This window comes from Penicillium griseofulvum (assembly GCF_001561935.1).
Source record: "Penicillium griseofulvum strain PG3 chromosome Unknown contig_79, whole genome shotgun sequence".
NCBI lineage: Eukaryota > Fungi > Ascomycota > Eurotiomycetes > Eurotiales > Aspergillaceae > Penicillium > Penicillium griseofulvum.
Window position 1 is genome coordinate 2,294,750 of NW_024467420.1, and position 17,234 is coordinate 2,311,983.

General features: G+C 49.0%; 8 protein-coding genes across 8 annotated transcripts; 6 read left to right on the forward strand and 2 right to left on the reverse strand.

Annotated features, from left to right (window-relative positions):
• Window positions 1–1,531: 1,531 nt before the first annotated feature.
• Window positions 1,532–2,392, forward strand: PGRI_007580 (uncharacterized protein; the record flags this gene model as incomplete). The annotated part of the gene is made up of 1 exon (XM_040788471.1): window positions 1,532–2,392. One exon carries the CDS (start codon window positions 1,532–1,534, stop codon window positions 2,390–2,392), a length of 861 nt encoding a protein of 286 aa, XP_040652243.1.
• Window positions 2,393–2,832: 440 nt separating this feature from the next.
• Window positions 2,833–4,215, forward strand: PGRI_007590 (class I mannose-6-phosphate isomerase; the record flags this gene model as incomplete). Its single annotated transcript, XM_040788472.1, has 4 exons — window positions 2,833–2,871; window positions 2,935–3,036; window positions 3,091–3,180; window positions 3,289–4,215. 4 exons carry the CDS (start codon window positions 2,833–2,835, stop codon window positions 4,213–4,215), a joined length of 1,158 nt encoding a protein of 385 aa, XP_040652244.1.
• Window positions 4,216–7,324: 3,109 nt separating this feature from the next.
• On the forward strand, window positions 7,325–8,215 carry PGRI_007600 (uncharacterized protein; the record flags this gene model as incomplete). Its single annotated transcript, XM_040788473.1, has 1 exon — window positions 7,325–8,215. The coding sequence occupies one exon, from the start codon at window positions 7,325–7,327 to the stop codon at window positions 8,213–8,215; it is 891 nt and encodes a 296-aa protein (XP_040652245.1).
• Window positions 8,216–9,203: 988 nt separating this feature from the next.
• On the forward strand, window positions 9,204–10,618 carry PGRI_007610 (uncharacterized protein; the record flags this gene model as incomplete). Its single annotated transcript, XM_040788474.1, has 3 exons — window positions 9,204–9,498; window positions 9,567–9,806; window positions 9,897–10,618. 3 exons carry the CDS (start codon window positions 9,204–9,206, stop codon window positions 10,616–10,618), a joined length of 1,257 nt encoding a protein of 418 aa, XP_040652246.1.
• Window positions 10,619–11,507: 889 nt separating this feature from the next.
• med8 (RNA polymerase II mediator complex subunit MED8) lies at window positions 11,508–12,299 on the forward strand (the record flags this gene model as incomplete). Its single annotated transcript, XM_040788475.1, has 2 exons — window positions 11,508–11,632; window positions 11,705–12,299. 2 exons carry the CDS (start codon window positions 11,508–11,510, stop codon window positions 12,297–12,299), a joined length of 720 nt encoding a protein of 239 aa, XP_040652247.1.
• A 186-nt stretch (window positions 12,300–12,485) lies between these two features.
• PGRI_007630 (putative monosaccharide-P-dolichol utilization protein) lies at window positions 12,486–13,437 on the reverse strand (the record flags this gene model as incomplete). Its single annotated transcript, XM_040788476.1, has 2 exons — window positions 12,486–12,752; window positions 12,811–13,437. 2 exons carry the CDS (start codon window positions 13,435–13,437, stop codon window positions 12,486–12,488), a joined length of 894 nt encoding a protein of 297 aa, XP_040652248.1.
• A 164-nt stretch (window positions 13,438–13,601) lies between these two features.
• Window positions 13,602–15,203, forward strand: cox10 (protoheme IX farnesyltransferase; the record flags this gene model as incomplete). Its single annotated transcript, XM_040788477.1, has 1 exon — window positions 13,602–15,203. The coding sequence occupies one exon, from the start codon at window positions 13,602–13,604 to the stop codon at window positions 15,201–15,203; it is 1,602 nt and encodes a 533-aa protein (XP_040652249.1).
• Window positions 15,204–15,627: 424 nt separating this feature from the next.
• PGRI_007650 (carbohydrate esterase family 5 protein) lies at window positions 15,628–16,496 on the reverse strand (the record flags this gene model as incomplete). The annotated part of the gene is made up of 3 exons (XM_040788478.1): window positions 15,628–15,975; window positions 16,038–16,231; window positions 16,280–16,496. 3 exons carry the CDS (start codon window positions 16,494–16,496, stop codon window positions 15,628–15,630), a joined length of 759 nt encoding a protein of 252 aa, XP_040652250.1.
• Between the last annotated feature and the right edge of the window lie 738 nt (window positions 16,497–17,234).

The window sequence follows — 17,234 nt, forward strand, 5'->3', positions numbered from 1 at the left end:
ATCCGGTCGAGCTTGGTCACTATCTTTCCATTCATATGCACGTATCTAATCTATCCTGACTGGGATTTTCTCTAATTTTATTGGAAGGCCCCCCCAGTAATGACGTACGAGAAGACGACGGCAGATCAGCTAACCCTGATGGACATTGAAGAGCCCCCAGCTAAATAGGAGAAATCGCCGATGGGTCCTCAACCGGAGCAAAAAACCCCTGTCAACCAAAGAGCACCAAGATCACCAACGATATCCATAACGCATCCCAAGGAAATAAATTTGTCTCAGCTCATAGCAAACAAGGTAGGAAAGGCGTTTCCGTAGGCGTATCTGTTATTTTTGTCTTCCTTGCCTTGAGAATGCACAAAAGAACCAAACTAGGGGTTTTTAGTTTCAGCTGCGCGCTTGTACTTAATGCTTATATACAACCTCGGAATGTTCAAATTCTAGGCCTAGATTAGGGTAGGTATCCCGACCTCTGGACCTCGGAGATAACTTGGATTAGTAATTCCAGTTTTATATTAGTGGGAATTTCTATAAATATCGTTAATTAGCTAGGTTTGTTCATGGTGTGTTACATTCATCCTGCATATGTATAGCATCTCGAAAGTAATCGACGTAAAACGCAATGCAAAAGACACCCAGCAGATATTTACAATCAACTAATAGAGTTATTAAGTATATATTTCAAATGAGGAGTGATAGACATAATATATATTTTGCAAAGTAGCCAAGATATGCAGAGATGACAAGAGATATTGGAAACATAACGGAAACATAGTGGACGAATACTTTCGTAGATCACTTTATGCAAGCTACAAATGTAAATTGCAGCTAAGATCTATTTTAAGACTAAAAGTCGAAATGCAAACTAATTAAGGAACAATCCCCCCCTGTTAAGGCCTGCAAGTCTCCGCCTCTGTGCATCAACACTCGGCGGTAATGCACAAGCCCTATTGGTCGTTAACATACACAGCTACAACGAAGATGATCCCCCAGCTGGAACAAAGCGCTTTCGACATCTCAAAAAGTGGCCCCCTTTCGAAACCAAGCTTTATATCCGGACGCCTTCCGCCAAAATGTTTTTCTGTCTTTCAGACTGGCTTGAAGTCCCTGGTGGACTCGCAATTCCTTTGCTTTTGTTTTGCTTTTGTTTTGCTTTTGTTTTGTTAATTTCTGCTTGTTATTTGCAAGGATTCGATTTACTCGCCCCTCAATTGCCCCTCAAGACCCTTGTTCGTCGTCATCCTGGCTACTACCCAATCCGCGGCTTTCCCACTGTTTGTTTCTGGATCATTGCAGCAAACAGGAGATTTGCATTGAAAGTCACCAAAATCCCCTCTGCCGACTTGCAGATTTGTTGGCTGGTCCTCGTCACCGGTTGTTTGGTTATCAGAACACATTAATACCAACCCTGTCCATATACTCCCCCGCTCGATTATTACTCTTCCCCCGTTAAACGAATGTCACCTTTTGTTTCAGCTGGGGTGGGATATAAGAGAAGTACGAGTGGACATCACAACCCTTTTTCACACACATCATGGCTGGAATCGTCAACGGACCTCTTTCTCTCTTTCGCAAGCAGGAGTCTGCAAAACCTCTCCATGCTCGATGGGGGGATGTGTCCATCTCTGTACCCACAGATGGGTCATGGAATCAATACAACAACCCCCATCGACCTGTCAAAGAGAGATCATCGTACGGGCCAGGCTACGTGCCAGACTGCTCTCCTCAAGACCGGGATCCTCCCCAACTGAACGAGGACGACCAAGACGATGACACCAGAAGCGTCTGCAGCGAAGCTTCAACCAGCTCGCGGCGCAGCTCACTATCTTTCGCAGGCCTGCGACCGGGTCGGCTCTCTGTGCGTCTCGCCTCGCGTCCCAAACATCTGCGAGGCGAATCACAGATGGAAAGAGACGCCCATCGCTCCGAGCAGAAGCGAAATGAGTTTGCATATCGGCCAATTCACCAAGACTACACCTCGGAAGTCGAAAATACCAGTCAATCTAGCAATCGTTTCAAGTACATTCCGACCAACGGACGGTACCTTGAAAGCTCAGGTGCTGAGACTCCACGCAGCCAATCTGTCAGCTCGCCCCGCATCCCCCACTCACGCCGCGGCTCGGTGCCCGAGCCCAGTGATCGGCGATACAGCGGTCGCGATCGCGATTACTCCCCCTCCGTCCGAGGGAGCACCTACCACGAAGATAGCCGTCGCAGTAGTCTGTATTCTACTAGCGTTGGTGATACCTCGGACAGCTTTAGCTCGCGACGAAATTATGGACTGCCGCCTAGACGAAGGACATCACCTTTTGTTGCTGCCGATCGCAGGGGTTCTGCAATCTCCAAGCCTATGACATTGGCGATGGTTCCTGACCCTGATGATCTCTATGAGTAGAGTTTTTGTATTTCGGTTTGAGATGCGTTTTCATTTGAGCATCATTGCACGGTGTTAACTTGGTGTGGTTATTCTTCTACTAGCTCAGAATGAAACCCATTTTCTTTTTTTGGTTGTGATAGTAACTTTGGTAACTCTGTAAAGATTTAAGTATAGATTATCTTGGTGATGTGACCTTAGAATTGACCCTGGTTCAATGCCCCTGGTATACAAAGAAAGCACTTAACATTTTCAATTGGTGGACCTTTTTGCCATCGAATTTCTGCCTTGTTGGCTGCCAAGTATTTTATCGTTGGCGACAAAGTCAGGATTTATATCACAATGACGGCATATTAACGTCGTTTGCCCCAAATACCAGGAACGGCAATTTGAAGTGAAATATAAGTGTCGAATTGAAACATTCTACACAATACAAAAATTATCTCAATATTATTTTAACCATGGCTGACGCAGTAGTTCAACTTCGGTGTGGTGTCAAGGTAAGTATATTCCCGAGGTCTGCCAAGATAAATTACACAATACTGATTTTACCTTGGATATAGAACGACGACTGGGGAAAGAAAGGAAAAGATTCGATTGTAGCTCATCTATGGTCTAAAACTCCAGGAAATGAAGGAATTGAGGATTCTAAACATTATTCAGAAGTAAGCCTCTCAGAATTATTGACTATAAGCACAGCCATGTTAACTTTTGACCAGATGTGGATGGGCACGTACCCTTCAAATCCATCCTATTTACTTTCCACGGGCGAACACCTCGGGGAGTACCTGAAGAAGCACCCGGAGCTGGTGGGCAAGTCCGTCCATGATCGATGGGGTCCAGAGATTCCATTTCTGCCAAAGGCAAGCAAAAGAAAGCCAATACTAACAGCACATATATAACTAACATTGAATTAGATCCTATCTTTTAGCAAAGCGCTACCCCTACAAATCCATCCAGACCTGAAGCTCGCCGCCCAACTGCACAAAGAACATCCTGAAAAGTTCGGCGACACAATGCACAAGCCAGAGATTGCAATTGCACTCTCAAAATTCGAGCTCTTCGCCGGCTGGAGACCCCTAAAAGAGATCCAAGCGCTATTCGAGTTGAACCACCTGTCAAAATATGTCCCTAAATCAGGACAATTCAACGACGAGACCCTACGCCAAGTATGCAAGACTCTACTAAGCGCGCCGGCCAAGGAAGTCGCGCAGACAATGCAAGACCTGCAATCTATCCCCGAATCCCAATTCGGCGAACACACCTACATCCCTAGCCTACTGGCCCGTCTAGCAAAGCAATACGGCGAAGGCGACAATGGAAATCTAGTCGCCGCCCTTCTGATGAACTACATGACACTAGGCCCGGGAGACTCCGTCTTTGTTCCCGCAGACAGCATCCATGCATATCTGGAAGGCGATATTGTGGAGTGCATGGCGCGGTCGGACAACGTCATCAACACGGGATTCTGTCCGGCTGCAGACCGCGACAGTGTTGAGTTGTTCGCGCAGGCTCTGACGTTTGAACCTCATAATTCAAAGGATGCGCTGCTGCCGCATAGAAAGAGTGACAAGGGATTGAATGGTAAGACAGATGTCTATGCGCCGCCTATCAGCGAATTTTCGGTACTGCGTACTACTCTTGGGGCTGGGGAGAATGAGACGCACAAGGCTATTCTCGGGCCGAGTTTGTTGATCGTTACGAAGGGTTGTGGGCAGATGAAATTCCCGGGTAATCAGACTGCTGAATTAAAGGAGGGTTATGTTTTCTTTGTGGGGCAGGGCGTTGCGCTGGACTTCGTGACTGACAAGGGCATGGCTGTTTATCGGGCATATGCGGAGTAAGAGAGGATGGGTTGAGTCATATTTGTGACGGGGAAATAGATACGGAGTACTCGGTACAAATTGTGTGATTAAAAAAAAAAAAAAAGAAAAGAGAATTGTTTGAATATTGGGGATTGGAAGATTGAAGTAGGGCTTGCGTTATCTCATATTGTATGCGGGGTGAAGCACCAACATTGAGATTTCCATATTTGGCAAGAGACTAGTCAAACCAAAGGCGTAGAGGACGAGCATGGATGTTGACAACTCATCACCAATCACATCCTGCAGACCTTACAAGCCTTCATAATCCCAAACAAGCGGTGATACCCTTTTTTCATTCATACTTCCTGAAGTATGGTTGTATCAAACGGGGGATATCATTCGCTGATTGCGAGGCGCTTTGGACGAACCAGTTGATGTATAACATTGGCGGCAAATACATTGTGATCACAGATGCAGCAGGTTTAATTTAGAAATTAAGGCGCATTTACGAGCATCTAACCAACCGGATTAGGTGGCTTATGCAGGTTAATGCGGGTTAATTGAACTAATGCTGGCTAATTTTGTAACCTTTTGAATCTATCTATAGCTAATTTGATACTATCTTTAATCTTCCCCGCGCTATCTTGAAACAGGGACCGTGTGTCAGGATGAGACTAAGCTTCGTTGATCCGTTTCAGGGTCTTATATATCTATATCCTCGCAGTTTCAAAGCATGGGTTCTTATTCACATTGAGGCTCAAGCCTAGAGTCTTACTGGTCTTAATATAAGATTGAGGTCAAAGGTGTCTTGACTTCAGTTCTTTGTTGACTTTGGGATATCTATACCTTACATGTCCTCGGCCCGGCAAACACACGGTTAAATTATCTTTCGAATACTGGGATATGTCAATTAATTATTCTGTTGGAACCCGCTCTGATAACTCCACCTCCCCTCGCACCCCTGTCATTATCATTGGCGCAATAGCTGGTAGCCTCATCTTCCTAGCAAGTATGTAACCCAAGCTGCAACCCCCCCGGGAACCAAACTAACCTAAACCAGTGGCTGGAGGCTTACTATATCTTTTTTCGCGCAAAGAACGGGCCAGAAGAAGAAACGCCCAACAATCCGAAGACTTTTCTCCTCTTGAACCACCACCAGCCTATAAAACGGACGAACTAGGCACCTCCAGAGGTCCCCACTCCCAACCCCGACCCTTGTCCTCCTTCGCGCCGGACTACAGTCGCCAGGTCCAGCATGCCCAGCAATACCAACAGCAGTTATCTCGCCCTTCATATGAACCCCCGCCATACCCCACACTTCCGACGTATGATCCATCACGGTACCAACCTATTCGGCCAAGTTCCATGGTGGGCGATATTAACGCCCACACCTATACATATAACCCGGCCAATCATGCCAATCCACATCCCGGTCCCTCTTCCCGCTTGAGTGCAGTTCACTACGGTGACGCCAGACTAGCCAACTCCCGGCCAGTGTCAATGGCCGATTATGGTCCTCCAATGGGTCCAGCTGTTCCAACTAGACCAAGGCGCCAGGCAGCTATCCCACCTCAGGAACAGAGACAGGAAGGCAGGGAGAGGAGGGAGAGGAGTGCATCAGAACCAATGCTTTCGGCCCAGGCCGCCCCAAAAAAGCCTAAACCTGTTTTGTCGCGGCTGATCACCAATTTCCGTTGAAGTTGTGACTGTGACAGTGGCTTGGGCTTGTTTCTTGTTTTTACGACTATCACGACATGGCGTTTTCTTTTTGGAAAATTCGACTGGGGGGTATTTGTCATTTTTATTTTCAGCTTTTTTAAAAAAAATTAAAACTTAGTGAACGGGTTTAGGTTTCCGTAGATACTTCATAGTAACTAGTACGTACGGAGTAGTAGTACTGTAGTAGTCGGTAGTAGTACATCGGAATACTCCGTATGTTGTAGATCGTTGACAGACACCTGGTCTGTGCTATGATCTCCATTATCATCCCGAGATTTCCCCTTTTCGCACTCTCAGCGTCTACATATATCCCTAGTGAAATGATCCCTGACTTTTAATTCTTTAAACTGCCTTTGTACTTTGTGTACACCCATTTTCGTGGACTCAACTGTGAACATTGATCCTTCAACTCCACTTCGTTGCAGGGATTCAGATGCGTCACAGTGAAACAGTGCTTTTTTGCGCGTTTTCGTCTTGAGAGGGGGGCCTACCCCCTCTTTTGATCCCTGTCGGGTATTTTCCTTGTTACCAATGACTAGCTAGGCAGAAGGTTAGCTGTGTCTATCACGCATGTTATGGAACCACCCCTGGAATCGAGATAAACCCACGAGACAAATTTGCCTCAAACACGATCATCTTATGGTCTTTGTTCTTACGTAGATCTTTAGACAAGCGCCATGCCAAGACAACGAACGACGAGGATGCGTTGATACAGACACATTTTATGCAATCTATGGCCGACCCGCGTTAAATCCGTCAAACGCAAGTTGACTGCGCCGCAGCTCATAACTGACTATCTACTTAGCTGATAATGACCAGGGGCGGGCCAGGGATTGGAAATTCACTACCCCTCCCACATGCATTTACTACGCACACTGCAGCTATGGGAGCCTCTCATTTATGGCGACCCGGCTAGATCATTCAGTGGGCCAACTGTTGGCCCTGCAGTTCGCACTTTTTTTTTCCTTTTTTTTCCGAAGCGCTGTTTGTGCGAAGAGGCAACACCGTCTCGATTCTGAGTCCGCCCCAGGGGCCACCATCAGAGGGGGTACCAGACCACCGGGTTCCCTGCCAGGTCTCTAATCATTCGCTGGGTCACTTGCTTTCCAGCACCATCCCCGTCAAGCACTTCATTCAGAAGATCTTCGCTCTTTTTGGTCAACCAACGGATATGCAGTGGTTGGCTAGTGCGCCTCCATGGATGTCTCGTTTTGATATAACTTCAACACACGACGATCTGTCTGCCTTGAGTCACCTTCTCTTCGTCTCTCTTTGTTCCTTCGTCGGCTGTACTTGACTTGTTTTCCTGGGGAAAAAACCCATGCTTCTCTGTGGGGAGGTTGATAAATTCTGAGATGAGCACCGCACTCGGGAGTGATTTGTCCTCCCTTCGGTACATTTAAGCCCTGAACGCGTCACTGCAGCTCCCATGGTCGATTGTTTTAAGGCTATGGCGACTTTCATGAAAAAATTCAAACGGAAGCGCAGAGTGTCTACAGAGCTCCACTCTCGCTGGGGTGATGTTTCTATCACCTATCCCACACAAGGGTCCTGGAATCAGTGGAATCAATCTTCTGGTTTCACCAATAAACCAGCAAGCGCATCTGAAGAAAATCAACAATACATCCCGGCTGGCCCATTACGCCAGCCGAGTTCTGGTGACTCAAGCAGACGCTCTCGAAGCGTCGGCACCCGCGAACATCAAGTGGGAGACCCTCCACCTTTTCCCACAGGTTATTTTGACCAAAACATTCGGCGTCGCGTGGGAGATACCCACACACCGCCAGCTCATACACCACCGGGTCAAGGACTTGGCCTTGGTGATCTGAGTGGTGGGCCAAGTCGCCGACCTTCAAGCTCTATCATCAATGACGAATGCACTACCGACGAGTCTTGCGACGATGAAGAAGAAGAGGAAGAAGAACGCGATACTCTAGGCCCACGAATTCAATTAAGCCCTCGGGAATACGGCATGGGAGATGTGTCACAGATCCCACGCGACAATCCCGAAGATTTCGATATCCCAGCCAAGTCTCCTCCACTCGCTGTTACTTCGCGCATGCGCCGTTGCAGTCTCCAAAGCTGTCTCACAGAACCTACAGCATCTATATCTGGTGGTACCAACTCGAGACGAACAAGCTTTACCGCTGCTTCTTCTATCTCTGCACCCTCTATGCCGCCATCTACACCTCGTGTTGCGTACAATCCACCAAAGCAACCTCCCTTTCCAGAGAAAAGATACCCTCCCCGTACTAAACAGCGGGAACCCGAGCCTGCGCCTCAGGAGATGGTGCCTTCCTATGACGAGCTCTATGGTTGATATGAAACGAATGTTCAACTAGAAGTCCATGGTGGTTTTTTTATTTTTTATTTTTGCTTTTTTGGATCAGTCTTGGGAAGCTATGTGGTCGCCCGTTGGACTGGATTCGAATTTTATTTAATTTTGCATGGTGGTTTTTGTGTTCAATTCCAGTTATTTCAGTTATTTCAAAATCATTTGAGCGAAATTTCAAAGAAATTCACATCTCTCCAATTATACGGTGTACTTTGTAAAAGTACAATGTCTTGGATCTTTTTACTTCAAATCCGGAGCCCTGTCTTCTCCCGGCCCTAACAAGAGGGGGTTCTCTTGGCAGATCAAACCCTCGAAAAACCTCGAGATTCTCTTTTCTTTTTTTTTTTTGTTTTAACAAGAGATGCCGATACCCGTCGCCGAACAGCTCCTGACTGGATTTTGCGATTTTTCTCAGATGAGGGGGTGAATATGCGCCCGTGCATTATGCGGGATGTATCACAGTCACAATCCACCTCTCACCAATCAAGCATCAGATTTCGTCACACTTTGGACGCCTGCATGTCCAAAGGACGGGGCGATCACTCCATCTCCACCAACCGTTCTTCGATTTCTCAGCCAAGGTGCAATCACAAACCGACCTGTAAGCGTCGTTCTCTAAGCGCCGAGAACCAACACTGGGAGCAAGAAAATGTGCTTGATTCGACCCGCGCATCCTTCCCGTTGCTTCAACTAAGGATTAGCAGCCCTGCAGGTGCTGGGATTGTGCGGCACTTCCCTGCCTGCGACCTCAGTCGAGTGAATTACTCCACCTGGCCATCACATCCGTACAGAACGGAGGGAGAGCAGCTGGCAGTGAAAAAAAGAAGCTTTCCCGCCCCAAGAAAATCCTCATTGCAATTTATCGCTTCCATGCAAATCTGAGATCGATCGATCCGGCACTCTGCCCACTATACTCCCACCTCCTTGGCGGTCGCTGTAAGAACAGAAGCTGTCGCTCTGTTCTCTCCGCATCATGTTCGGGCTAGACAGTAGTTCAAGGTCCTCCAGGATGCTGGCATTTGTCGCCGTTGTGATCTTGTTGAATAGCCCAGCTCCAGTGGTTTTCGGGTTGAAAACCACACTGGGTTCGCCGTGCACAGATGTGTGTGGTAAAACGACCAACACTACATCTTCCGAGATTGCGTGTTTGGACCAATCATACAATAAAACATCTGTCGGGAAAGACTTCGAAAAATGCATTTCCTGCCAGTTGGACAGCGAGTTCCATGATATGAGCACCGGGGAATCAGACGTGAACTGGGGTCTCTGTATGTCGTGCCACCTTCCAGATATCGCAATTTGTGCTTTGTCGCTCAGATCTAATAAACTGATCCAGATAACCTGCGCTACGCTTTTTCAACCTGTGTGTTTGGATATCCAGACTCGATCTCAAATGTCTCGTCTCCGTGCCCAGTTGCATGCGATGGCGTGCGTTCAGCAGTTGAAACCCACATTGAAGATCCAGACACGTCGAATTTGAACTCATGGTGCGAAGACAAGTCGTTCGCAGATAATGTGGTCAACACCTGCGAGTTCTGCTATAACTTGACATCCACTCAAGTTTACATGGCAAACTGTACGTATGCCTTGCAACCTGTTCCTGCATATCAACAAACCCCAAGCCAAAGATAATAAGAAACCCCAACTAACCATAATCCAAATCCAGTCCTCGAGTCCATCCGCTACAACTGCCATTTCAAGACAGCAACGGGCAAACCCTTCAACATCGCTCCAACAAGAATCTTCAGCCAATCCCTACTCCCCTCAAGTCTGTCGCTCACAACCCCCGGCGCAGACCACTCAAACCTGAACCTGGGATTGGTGATCGCCGTGCCAATCGTAGGATTCCTAATCATCGTCGCTGGGCTGACGGTATGCTGCTTCTTCTTCATCCGACACCGACGCAGAAAGGTCCGCCGGAACCGCCAGTCCCCTCACATGTACAACCGATGGAACGAGGCATCCGGCTCGCCAACCAGCGCACAGCTACAACAGCAAGCCTGGGCCGAGCAACATATGTATAACTCTGGCGGGTATGGGCACGGGGCAGGCTTTGGGTTCGTTGATAACGATGGCCGCGGACAGGAGCTTCCATATGGCCATGTCCAGGCCCAGAATTACCAAAGCCAACAGTACCAGCAGCAATACCAGCAGCAATATCAGCAGCAGTATCAGGGTCAGGATACGTCAGGCATCTCAAAGGATATTATTGAACAGCCTGGTCAACAGTACCAGCAGCAGTTTGCCCAACCTGCTCAGGTTCATGATCACACTTTGGTCTTTGACCCGGATCAGAAACAGCAGTTGCCCCAAGAGCAGCATGCTCAGATTCATGATCACACTCAGGCCTTTGACCCTGATCAAAAGCAAAAGGATCCCCAGTGGTAGTGACTTGCATCTGGTGTTTACCTTGCGTTGGTGAAATGTCTGTGGATAGAGTCAGTTGAAGACTTGGAAATAATGAGAACAGGATAGCTCACCTCATTTTTGACGGCGTTTGGGTTTGTTTTTACGGAGTTCTGCTCCATGCCGATATATCCCCGACATCTTGCAATGTCTGCATGTCTTAGTATAGTCAATAGTCAATGGAGGAAATGTGTCCACTGAAAGATATCAATAAAGTATAAGGATGTATCCAAAAATAAAGAATGAAAAAGAGACACAAAAGAGCACCAAATATCACTGAGGGGCAGGACGATTTATGTATTTCCTAACCGCTCTACCACCTACATACACACACATAACATCCCAAAATAGCATTCACAAGCAGCCCAGCAAAGCCAGCAGCGGGATGTGCTGAACCTTCGCAAGCCTGTCAGATAATACGAGATGATCGGCTACAGAACCTCTGGGCAACATCTTTTTGTGTTCCAGCATCGCTGCAGATTGGCTGGATGGTCTGCAGGCGTTTCAGCACGCACCGCCAAGGGTCCAAAGGTCCAATGGGGGATGAGTTGATCTCGAGGTTATTTTTGGATCCTTGGACTTTCGGCCGTGGGGGTTTGAAGGCTGGCTTGTTGCTTGATGCTCGGAGCCGAGGGTTGCTTACTCCGTACCTTCAGCGTTCTCACTTTGAGTACAGTCTCATTACTTGATATAGTATCAACTAAAATAATTCAAATGTTTCAATTTCGATTTCACTAAAAAGACCATATAGACATTGAAGTGAAAATGTAAGAAAAATCGGGATAAGAGAAGTCAACTGTAAAGGCGGACCAGGACTATTCATAATCTTTTCCCCTCACGGAGCTCTTTGACCTTCCAAAGCTTTCACGCCATGTCCAACCTCACCCAAGAACAAATAAAAGTCCTCGAGCAATCACGACAGCGTCTAGTGCAGCTTACTCGCTCACTAGGCTCGCTGATCGCAAGTCTAAACCAAAGCGATCCTCTTCCGCCATGGTAAGAACTACCATCCTATTCGATAATCCCTTAACCCGAATGCAACGAGTATTCAAACTAACCTAAAACCAGGACCTCCCTCCAATCCCAAGCAAGCATCATCTCCAATAACCTCATCAGCGTCTCCGACCAACTCTCCGACCAACGCGACCTCCTCTCAAACCTAGTCGCCTACCCAGGTCCAGAGTACCCGGGCCGAACACAAGCAAACACCCTCGAACAACTCCTCCGCACAAAACTCGATCCCCGCGTCGAAGACTGGGTTGCGCGCGGCCGCGCAGCAGGCACAGAGCCGTCCAATTTCTCCGATGATGCGCACAAACCGCTGAGCGAAGCACAGCTCGCAGAATTATGGGAATGGGCGCCGCTGGAAGCAAACCAGGAAGCGCGGCGGAGGAACTGGGGTGGGAATTATACGCTTGAGGAGCGCGAGGCTGGGATAGAGAATGTCGTTACGGGGTTGAGGAGGAAGTTGGAGGATGATGAGTCGGAGGAGGAGAGCGAGGAGGAAGGAGATGGGGATGAGATGGATGTTGTTGGGGTGGCGCGGAAACCTGGTGCTGCTGAGTTGGAGTTTAAGATTGCTCCTCATCATACGCATCCTGTGCAGCCGTTTGTGCCGTTGGATCTTATCTTGAGACATATGACTACCGGGCGCATGCCGTAGTCTTGGGATCTTTGGGCTTGATGGTCTTGATTCGGGACGTGGGCTGTGTTTACGCTTCTACTTGGTTCTCGGTTTCCCACGAGTATAGCTTCTCATAGCTCGTTCCAATTGCATGATTCCAAAAACGGGAGGCATTATTAGTATTTTTGACCAAACCGAAAAAAGCCAAGTGAACAGCTAAGCTATCTAACCGCGTCGGCGGGTGGTGGGTGTCTTCACGCTAGGCCTGGGAGACGCTCCCGTGCTCTGGGCGGATGGTGCCTTCTCAACTGCCTTGGGGCGAGGAGCAGACTTCTGCTTGGGCGCAGGGGCGTTCCAGTACCAGAGCATCTGGATAGCGAGGATCACATTGAGAGTGAAGCCGCCGATGAATCCGTAGAGGATAAACTTGTCGTCGACTTCCTGGAGGGTGGTGAAGATTCGGGACATAGATCCGAGGAGGTAGTTGAACACCTGATAGAAGAAACAATTAGTGTCTGAACTGAGATTTAATAGGTAGATAAAATCGTACCGTGAATGCGCTAAGCTGTCCGGTTCCTCCGTTGCGCCAGATGGTATAGATTTGAGGCGCCTTGCTAGCAACACCCAAAGCACCTGCACCAGCCTGTAGGTAGGACATAGTCTGCGCATCTACAAGAGTCTGATCGAATAACAGCGCGTAAACGCTGGCAGCTACCACGGCAATGAAAGCCGCCGCGGCGGCGGAGCGTCCGGCATAGTTCAGGACCAGAACGCCGATAGCGATATCCTGGACGGCGATGAGGGCGGTTTCGCCATAGGTGCTGAATGGGAACTGGTTGCGCACACCGTACGAGAGAGTGATGAGCAAGCTGGCGGTTTCGAGGGCATAAGAAACAAATGAGACACCGGCCGATGAGCGGGAGTTGATCAGCTTCAGAATCTGCGGGATCTTGACGACTGCACTAGCGCCGACGATGGCAATTCCGAGGGCCTTGGAGATGGCGAGTGATGTGCAGGCAGGATCCTTAGTGACATCGAGGTCAACCAACAGTGCGCCGTGGCAAGATTTCCCAATCAAGGACAAAACAGCATCGTGTACTGGCTCGGGGATGGCCGAGACAATAGGCGCCAAATAAGGCTGAAGGGGGGTGATCACTGAGTTCTGAATAGTATCCATTTTGAGTAGGGAATAATCACCAAAAATAGAGAACTGGAAGATCAGGCAATGCCGAGAAGAACAATTTGTTGACATTCACAAGGCGAACGGATGTGGTCCGTGCACCACCGGGGAAATTCAACTTCTCTCGTTCACTTTTCTTCCTTCTGCATGACCGACCCGCCATGATCCCTCTGCGGCCATCCCTTCTACGGAGGCCTCGAGAGGCACTTGTATGCACACAATGTCTCTTCGGCCCTCGATCTGTGCGTCCCGAGGCCATTCGGGGGTTCCTATCATCCTCGAAACGGCGGACCGGGACTGCGGATGACCAGTCCCCTTCGGTATTCCACAAATCATATTTCTCGGCCAATCGATTCAATGACGGGTCAAATACCAAAGGCGGCTTTCTGTCTTCGCTTGCGCCCTCCAATTCCAAAAGCAAACCAACAGCTTCATCTTCCAGCGATGCGTACACCAATCAAGTCAATTCGTCTGCAACAGCATCGTCCGCTGCGATTGCGACAGAAGCAACAGCAGAAGAACTACCACATCGGCGGCGGAAGCGCTTGAAGGAGGAAAAAGACGCAATTGCACAACCAGAACAGAGCCTCCCGCTGGATGCCTCAGCGCAATTGTCGAACTTCTCGTCCACACTCCCCACTACCTCCCTCCGCCGCAGGTTGGCTGCATATCTCGCCCTGACGAAACCGCGACTATCCTTCTTGATTGTCCTAACCACCACCTCTGCATATGGGATGTACCCAATCTCGTCCTTGCTCACCCTCGACCCGGCCATGACCCCACTTCCTACACTTTCGACCTCGACCCTGACCTTTATATACCTCACGGCGGGAACTTTCCTCTCTTGCTGTAGCGCCAATACACTGAACATGATGTTCGAACCGAAGTTCGACGCACTCATGTCCCGGACGCGTAATCGTCCTATAGTTCGCGGACTTGTCTCGCGCCGGGGAGCTCTGCTCTTCGCGATTGGCACCGCCGTTGCGGGCCTCTCGCTCCTTTATGTCGGGACTAACCCAACAACTACCGCTCTCTCCGCCGCCAATATCTTCTTATATGCCTTTGTATATACGCCATTGAAGCGAATGCACGTAATCAATACCTGGGTTGGCGCGGTGGTCGGTGGTATCCCACCACTCATGGGATGGATCGCCGCAGCAGGCCAGACGGCGACAATGGGACATGACACATGGCGCGATATGCTCTTCAGCGAACAAAGCATTGGAGGATGGTTGCTAGGTGGAATCTTGTTCGCCTGGCAATTCCCCCACTTCAACGCCCTGTCCCATCTGATCCGCGATGAGTATAAAGCTGCCGGCTACAGGATGCTCTGCTGGGTGAACCCAGCCCGCAGTGCTCGAGTTGCTCTACGATACTCTATTCTGATGTTCCCCATCTCCATTGGTCTCTGGTGGGTCAATGTCGTCGGCAGTGGTTTCCTTGTCGGTAGCACTGTCGCAAACGGTTGGCTGGTCCACAAGGCATACTACTTCTGGCAACACCAGGGTGCGAACGGTACTGCACGTGGCCTCTTCTGGGCCAGTATCTGGCAACTGCCTATTCTCCTGGTCGGCGGCCTAGTTACCAAGAAGGGTCTCTGGGATGGCGTTTGGAGGAATATATTCGGACAAGCCGATGAAGAGGATGACGAGTATTTGTACTACGAGGATGAAGAAGAGTTTGAAGACAAGAAGGCTAAGGTCCAAGACGCTGCATCATCCCGTGCGCAATCTATCCGGACAAGTACTTTGTCTACTGCATGAGTCTTCCAATTTCATTCATCCGGCGCATCGAGTTGTCTCGCCTTTTCTATTCAAACCACATTTTGGATCTGGGATTTTGTCTTATACAGCGGTTTGGAGTGGCGTTTTCATTTTTTTGACTTTGTATAACACCTGTCCTATATGGAATTCATACAGATATTTTCCCTCTCTCCTTTTCACTACACTTGGATGGCATACCATAATCTACAAGCTACTTCCCTTGTATGCTAATCTGCCAGTCTACACATTTTCATCTGTACTCATTGAACCAGAAGCGTCAATATGTGGATTCACTAATCCTAATTCTCCCAACTATACGACAAAGACTATTAACATAATTCGAAGCACCCCTCGGAGTCATACCATCACCAAACCCTAGAATCGAGCATAGGGAGGTACCATCAACCTACGGAGAAGCAGAAGCTCAAGCAGCAGCTTGAAGCAAGAACTGCGCAGCAGCATCGGCATCCTTTCCATAAGAAAGATGCGCCATGAAATTTCCACCGTTCAGGCAGACTGGGTCACCAGTGGCGCAGAATCCCTTAACCTTATCGGCAGGGACTTTACCGACAGGCTGAGCCTTCAATGGGTCACCGAAAAGAACCGCACCAGCAATCTGCCCAGCAGCGAGTCTGCCAGCAGCATTGTGGACAGCCATGGCACCCTGAGAGTATCCACCCAGCAAGATCTTAGTCTCAGGGCACTGCTTGAGAGCCTGTCCGACGAGCTGAGCCATCTCAGGACCGCCGCTTCCGCCCATCTGAGCGTTGCCCTATTGGAGTGTTAGTCAATATGTCATTTGCAGTGTCGAAGAAAGGGAAAGGTTTCTCATACCCCAACAGAGGCCGGGTAAGTCACACCCTGCACGGTGACCTTGTCACCAGTCAGAGACCGCAACTTCGTGGCGAGTGGGGGTCCAATAACCACGCCCATGTTACCGGGCTCGGTGGTTCCACGCGCGAAGATGTACGTGAACTCCTTGCAGCCGGCGTTCTGGACAACGCCGTTCTCGGTTGAACCGCCCGCGGCTAGAACATGTTAGCATTGGGGTTTCAGATACTGGGTGTGAAAGTTACCCAAACCGGGGATGCCAATTGCATTGGCTGACGGGGTGTCCGTGGGGCTAGAGCTGTCGGCGCTGTCAGACCCAGAGAGTCCTGGGATGAGAGCCTTCCAGGCATCTTCGATGCCAGAACCGCTGCCGTCGAAACCGGGCAGGTCGCGATTCTCGACAGTGCCGGTGGGAGCGGCAATGGCGAGAGTAGCCAAGGCGAGGATGAGAGTTGACTTCATATTGAACGAGGGGATTTATACAAAGAGTGAATCTGAGAGGCCGGCTCTGCAGTGTAGAGAGTGATGGAATGAATGGATGACTGGAATGACTGACTGAATGCTGAAGAGACATGACTCTTATATCTCACTTCGGTAGTTATTGTTCGGTAATTGAGTGTATTCGGGCAAACCTCGGGAGGATGGGATCCTTGGGGTATGTCTTACTACTGAAGCTTAGTGAAACGACCGCGGGGGAACCTGTTTCATCCTAAGATCCTTCCGTATAGGTGGAGAATATAGCCCTACAAATTGTCTTCAGTGCGTTAATCCCCCGCCTGTATGCACTTTAATTTCAACGTGCGAATCATGAAAGAGAATGCCAAATTACCCCGCAAATATAATAATTTAAACTATCACCCGAAGAATTCTTCAGCCGAGGTGCTTATATGTATTGAGATGTGTGAGGAGATCTGTCAGATCACAAAAGTCCCGATCCATAGTTAGGGTTTGAGACAAGTGAGGGTCTCAAAATTGAATTAGCCCCAAACCGGGGACTCTGCCCCTGAATACGAGTGGGACTACAATATGGACTACATTATGTATAGGTCAGAATATATTAAGAACATTCTCAGGAATCTTCTAAGGGGTTCCTGAACTCTCAATGGGGCGCTAGTCGAGTCTCAGGGGTGTCTCAGGCATCCCACCTAATTGAGAAGAGTCAGGTGTAACCCCCTCATATGCACTCTATAATGCCGGTAG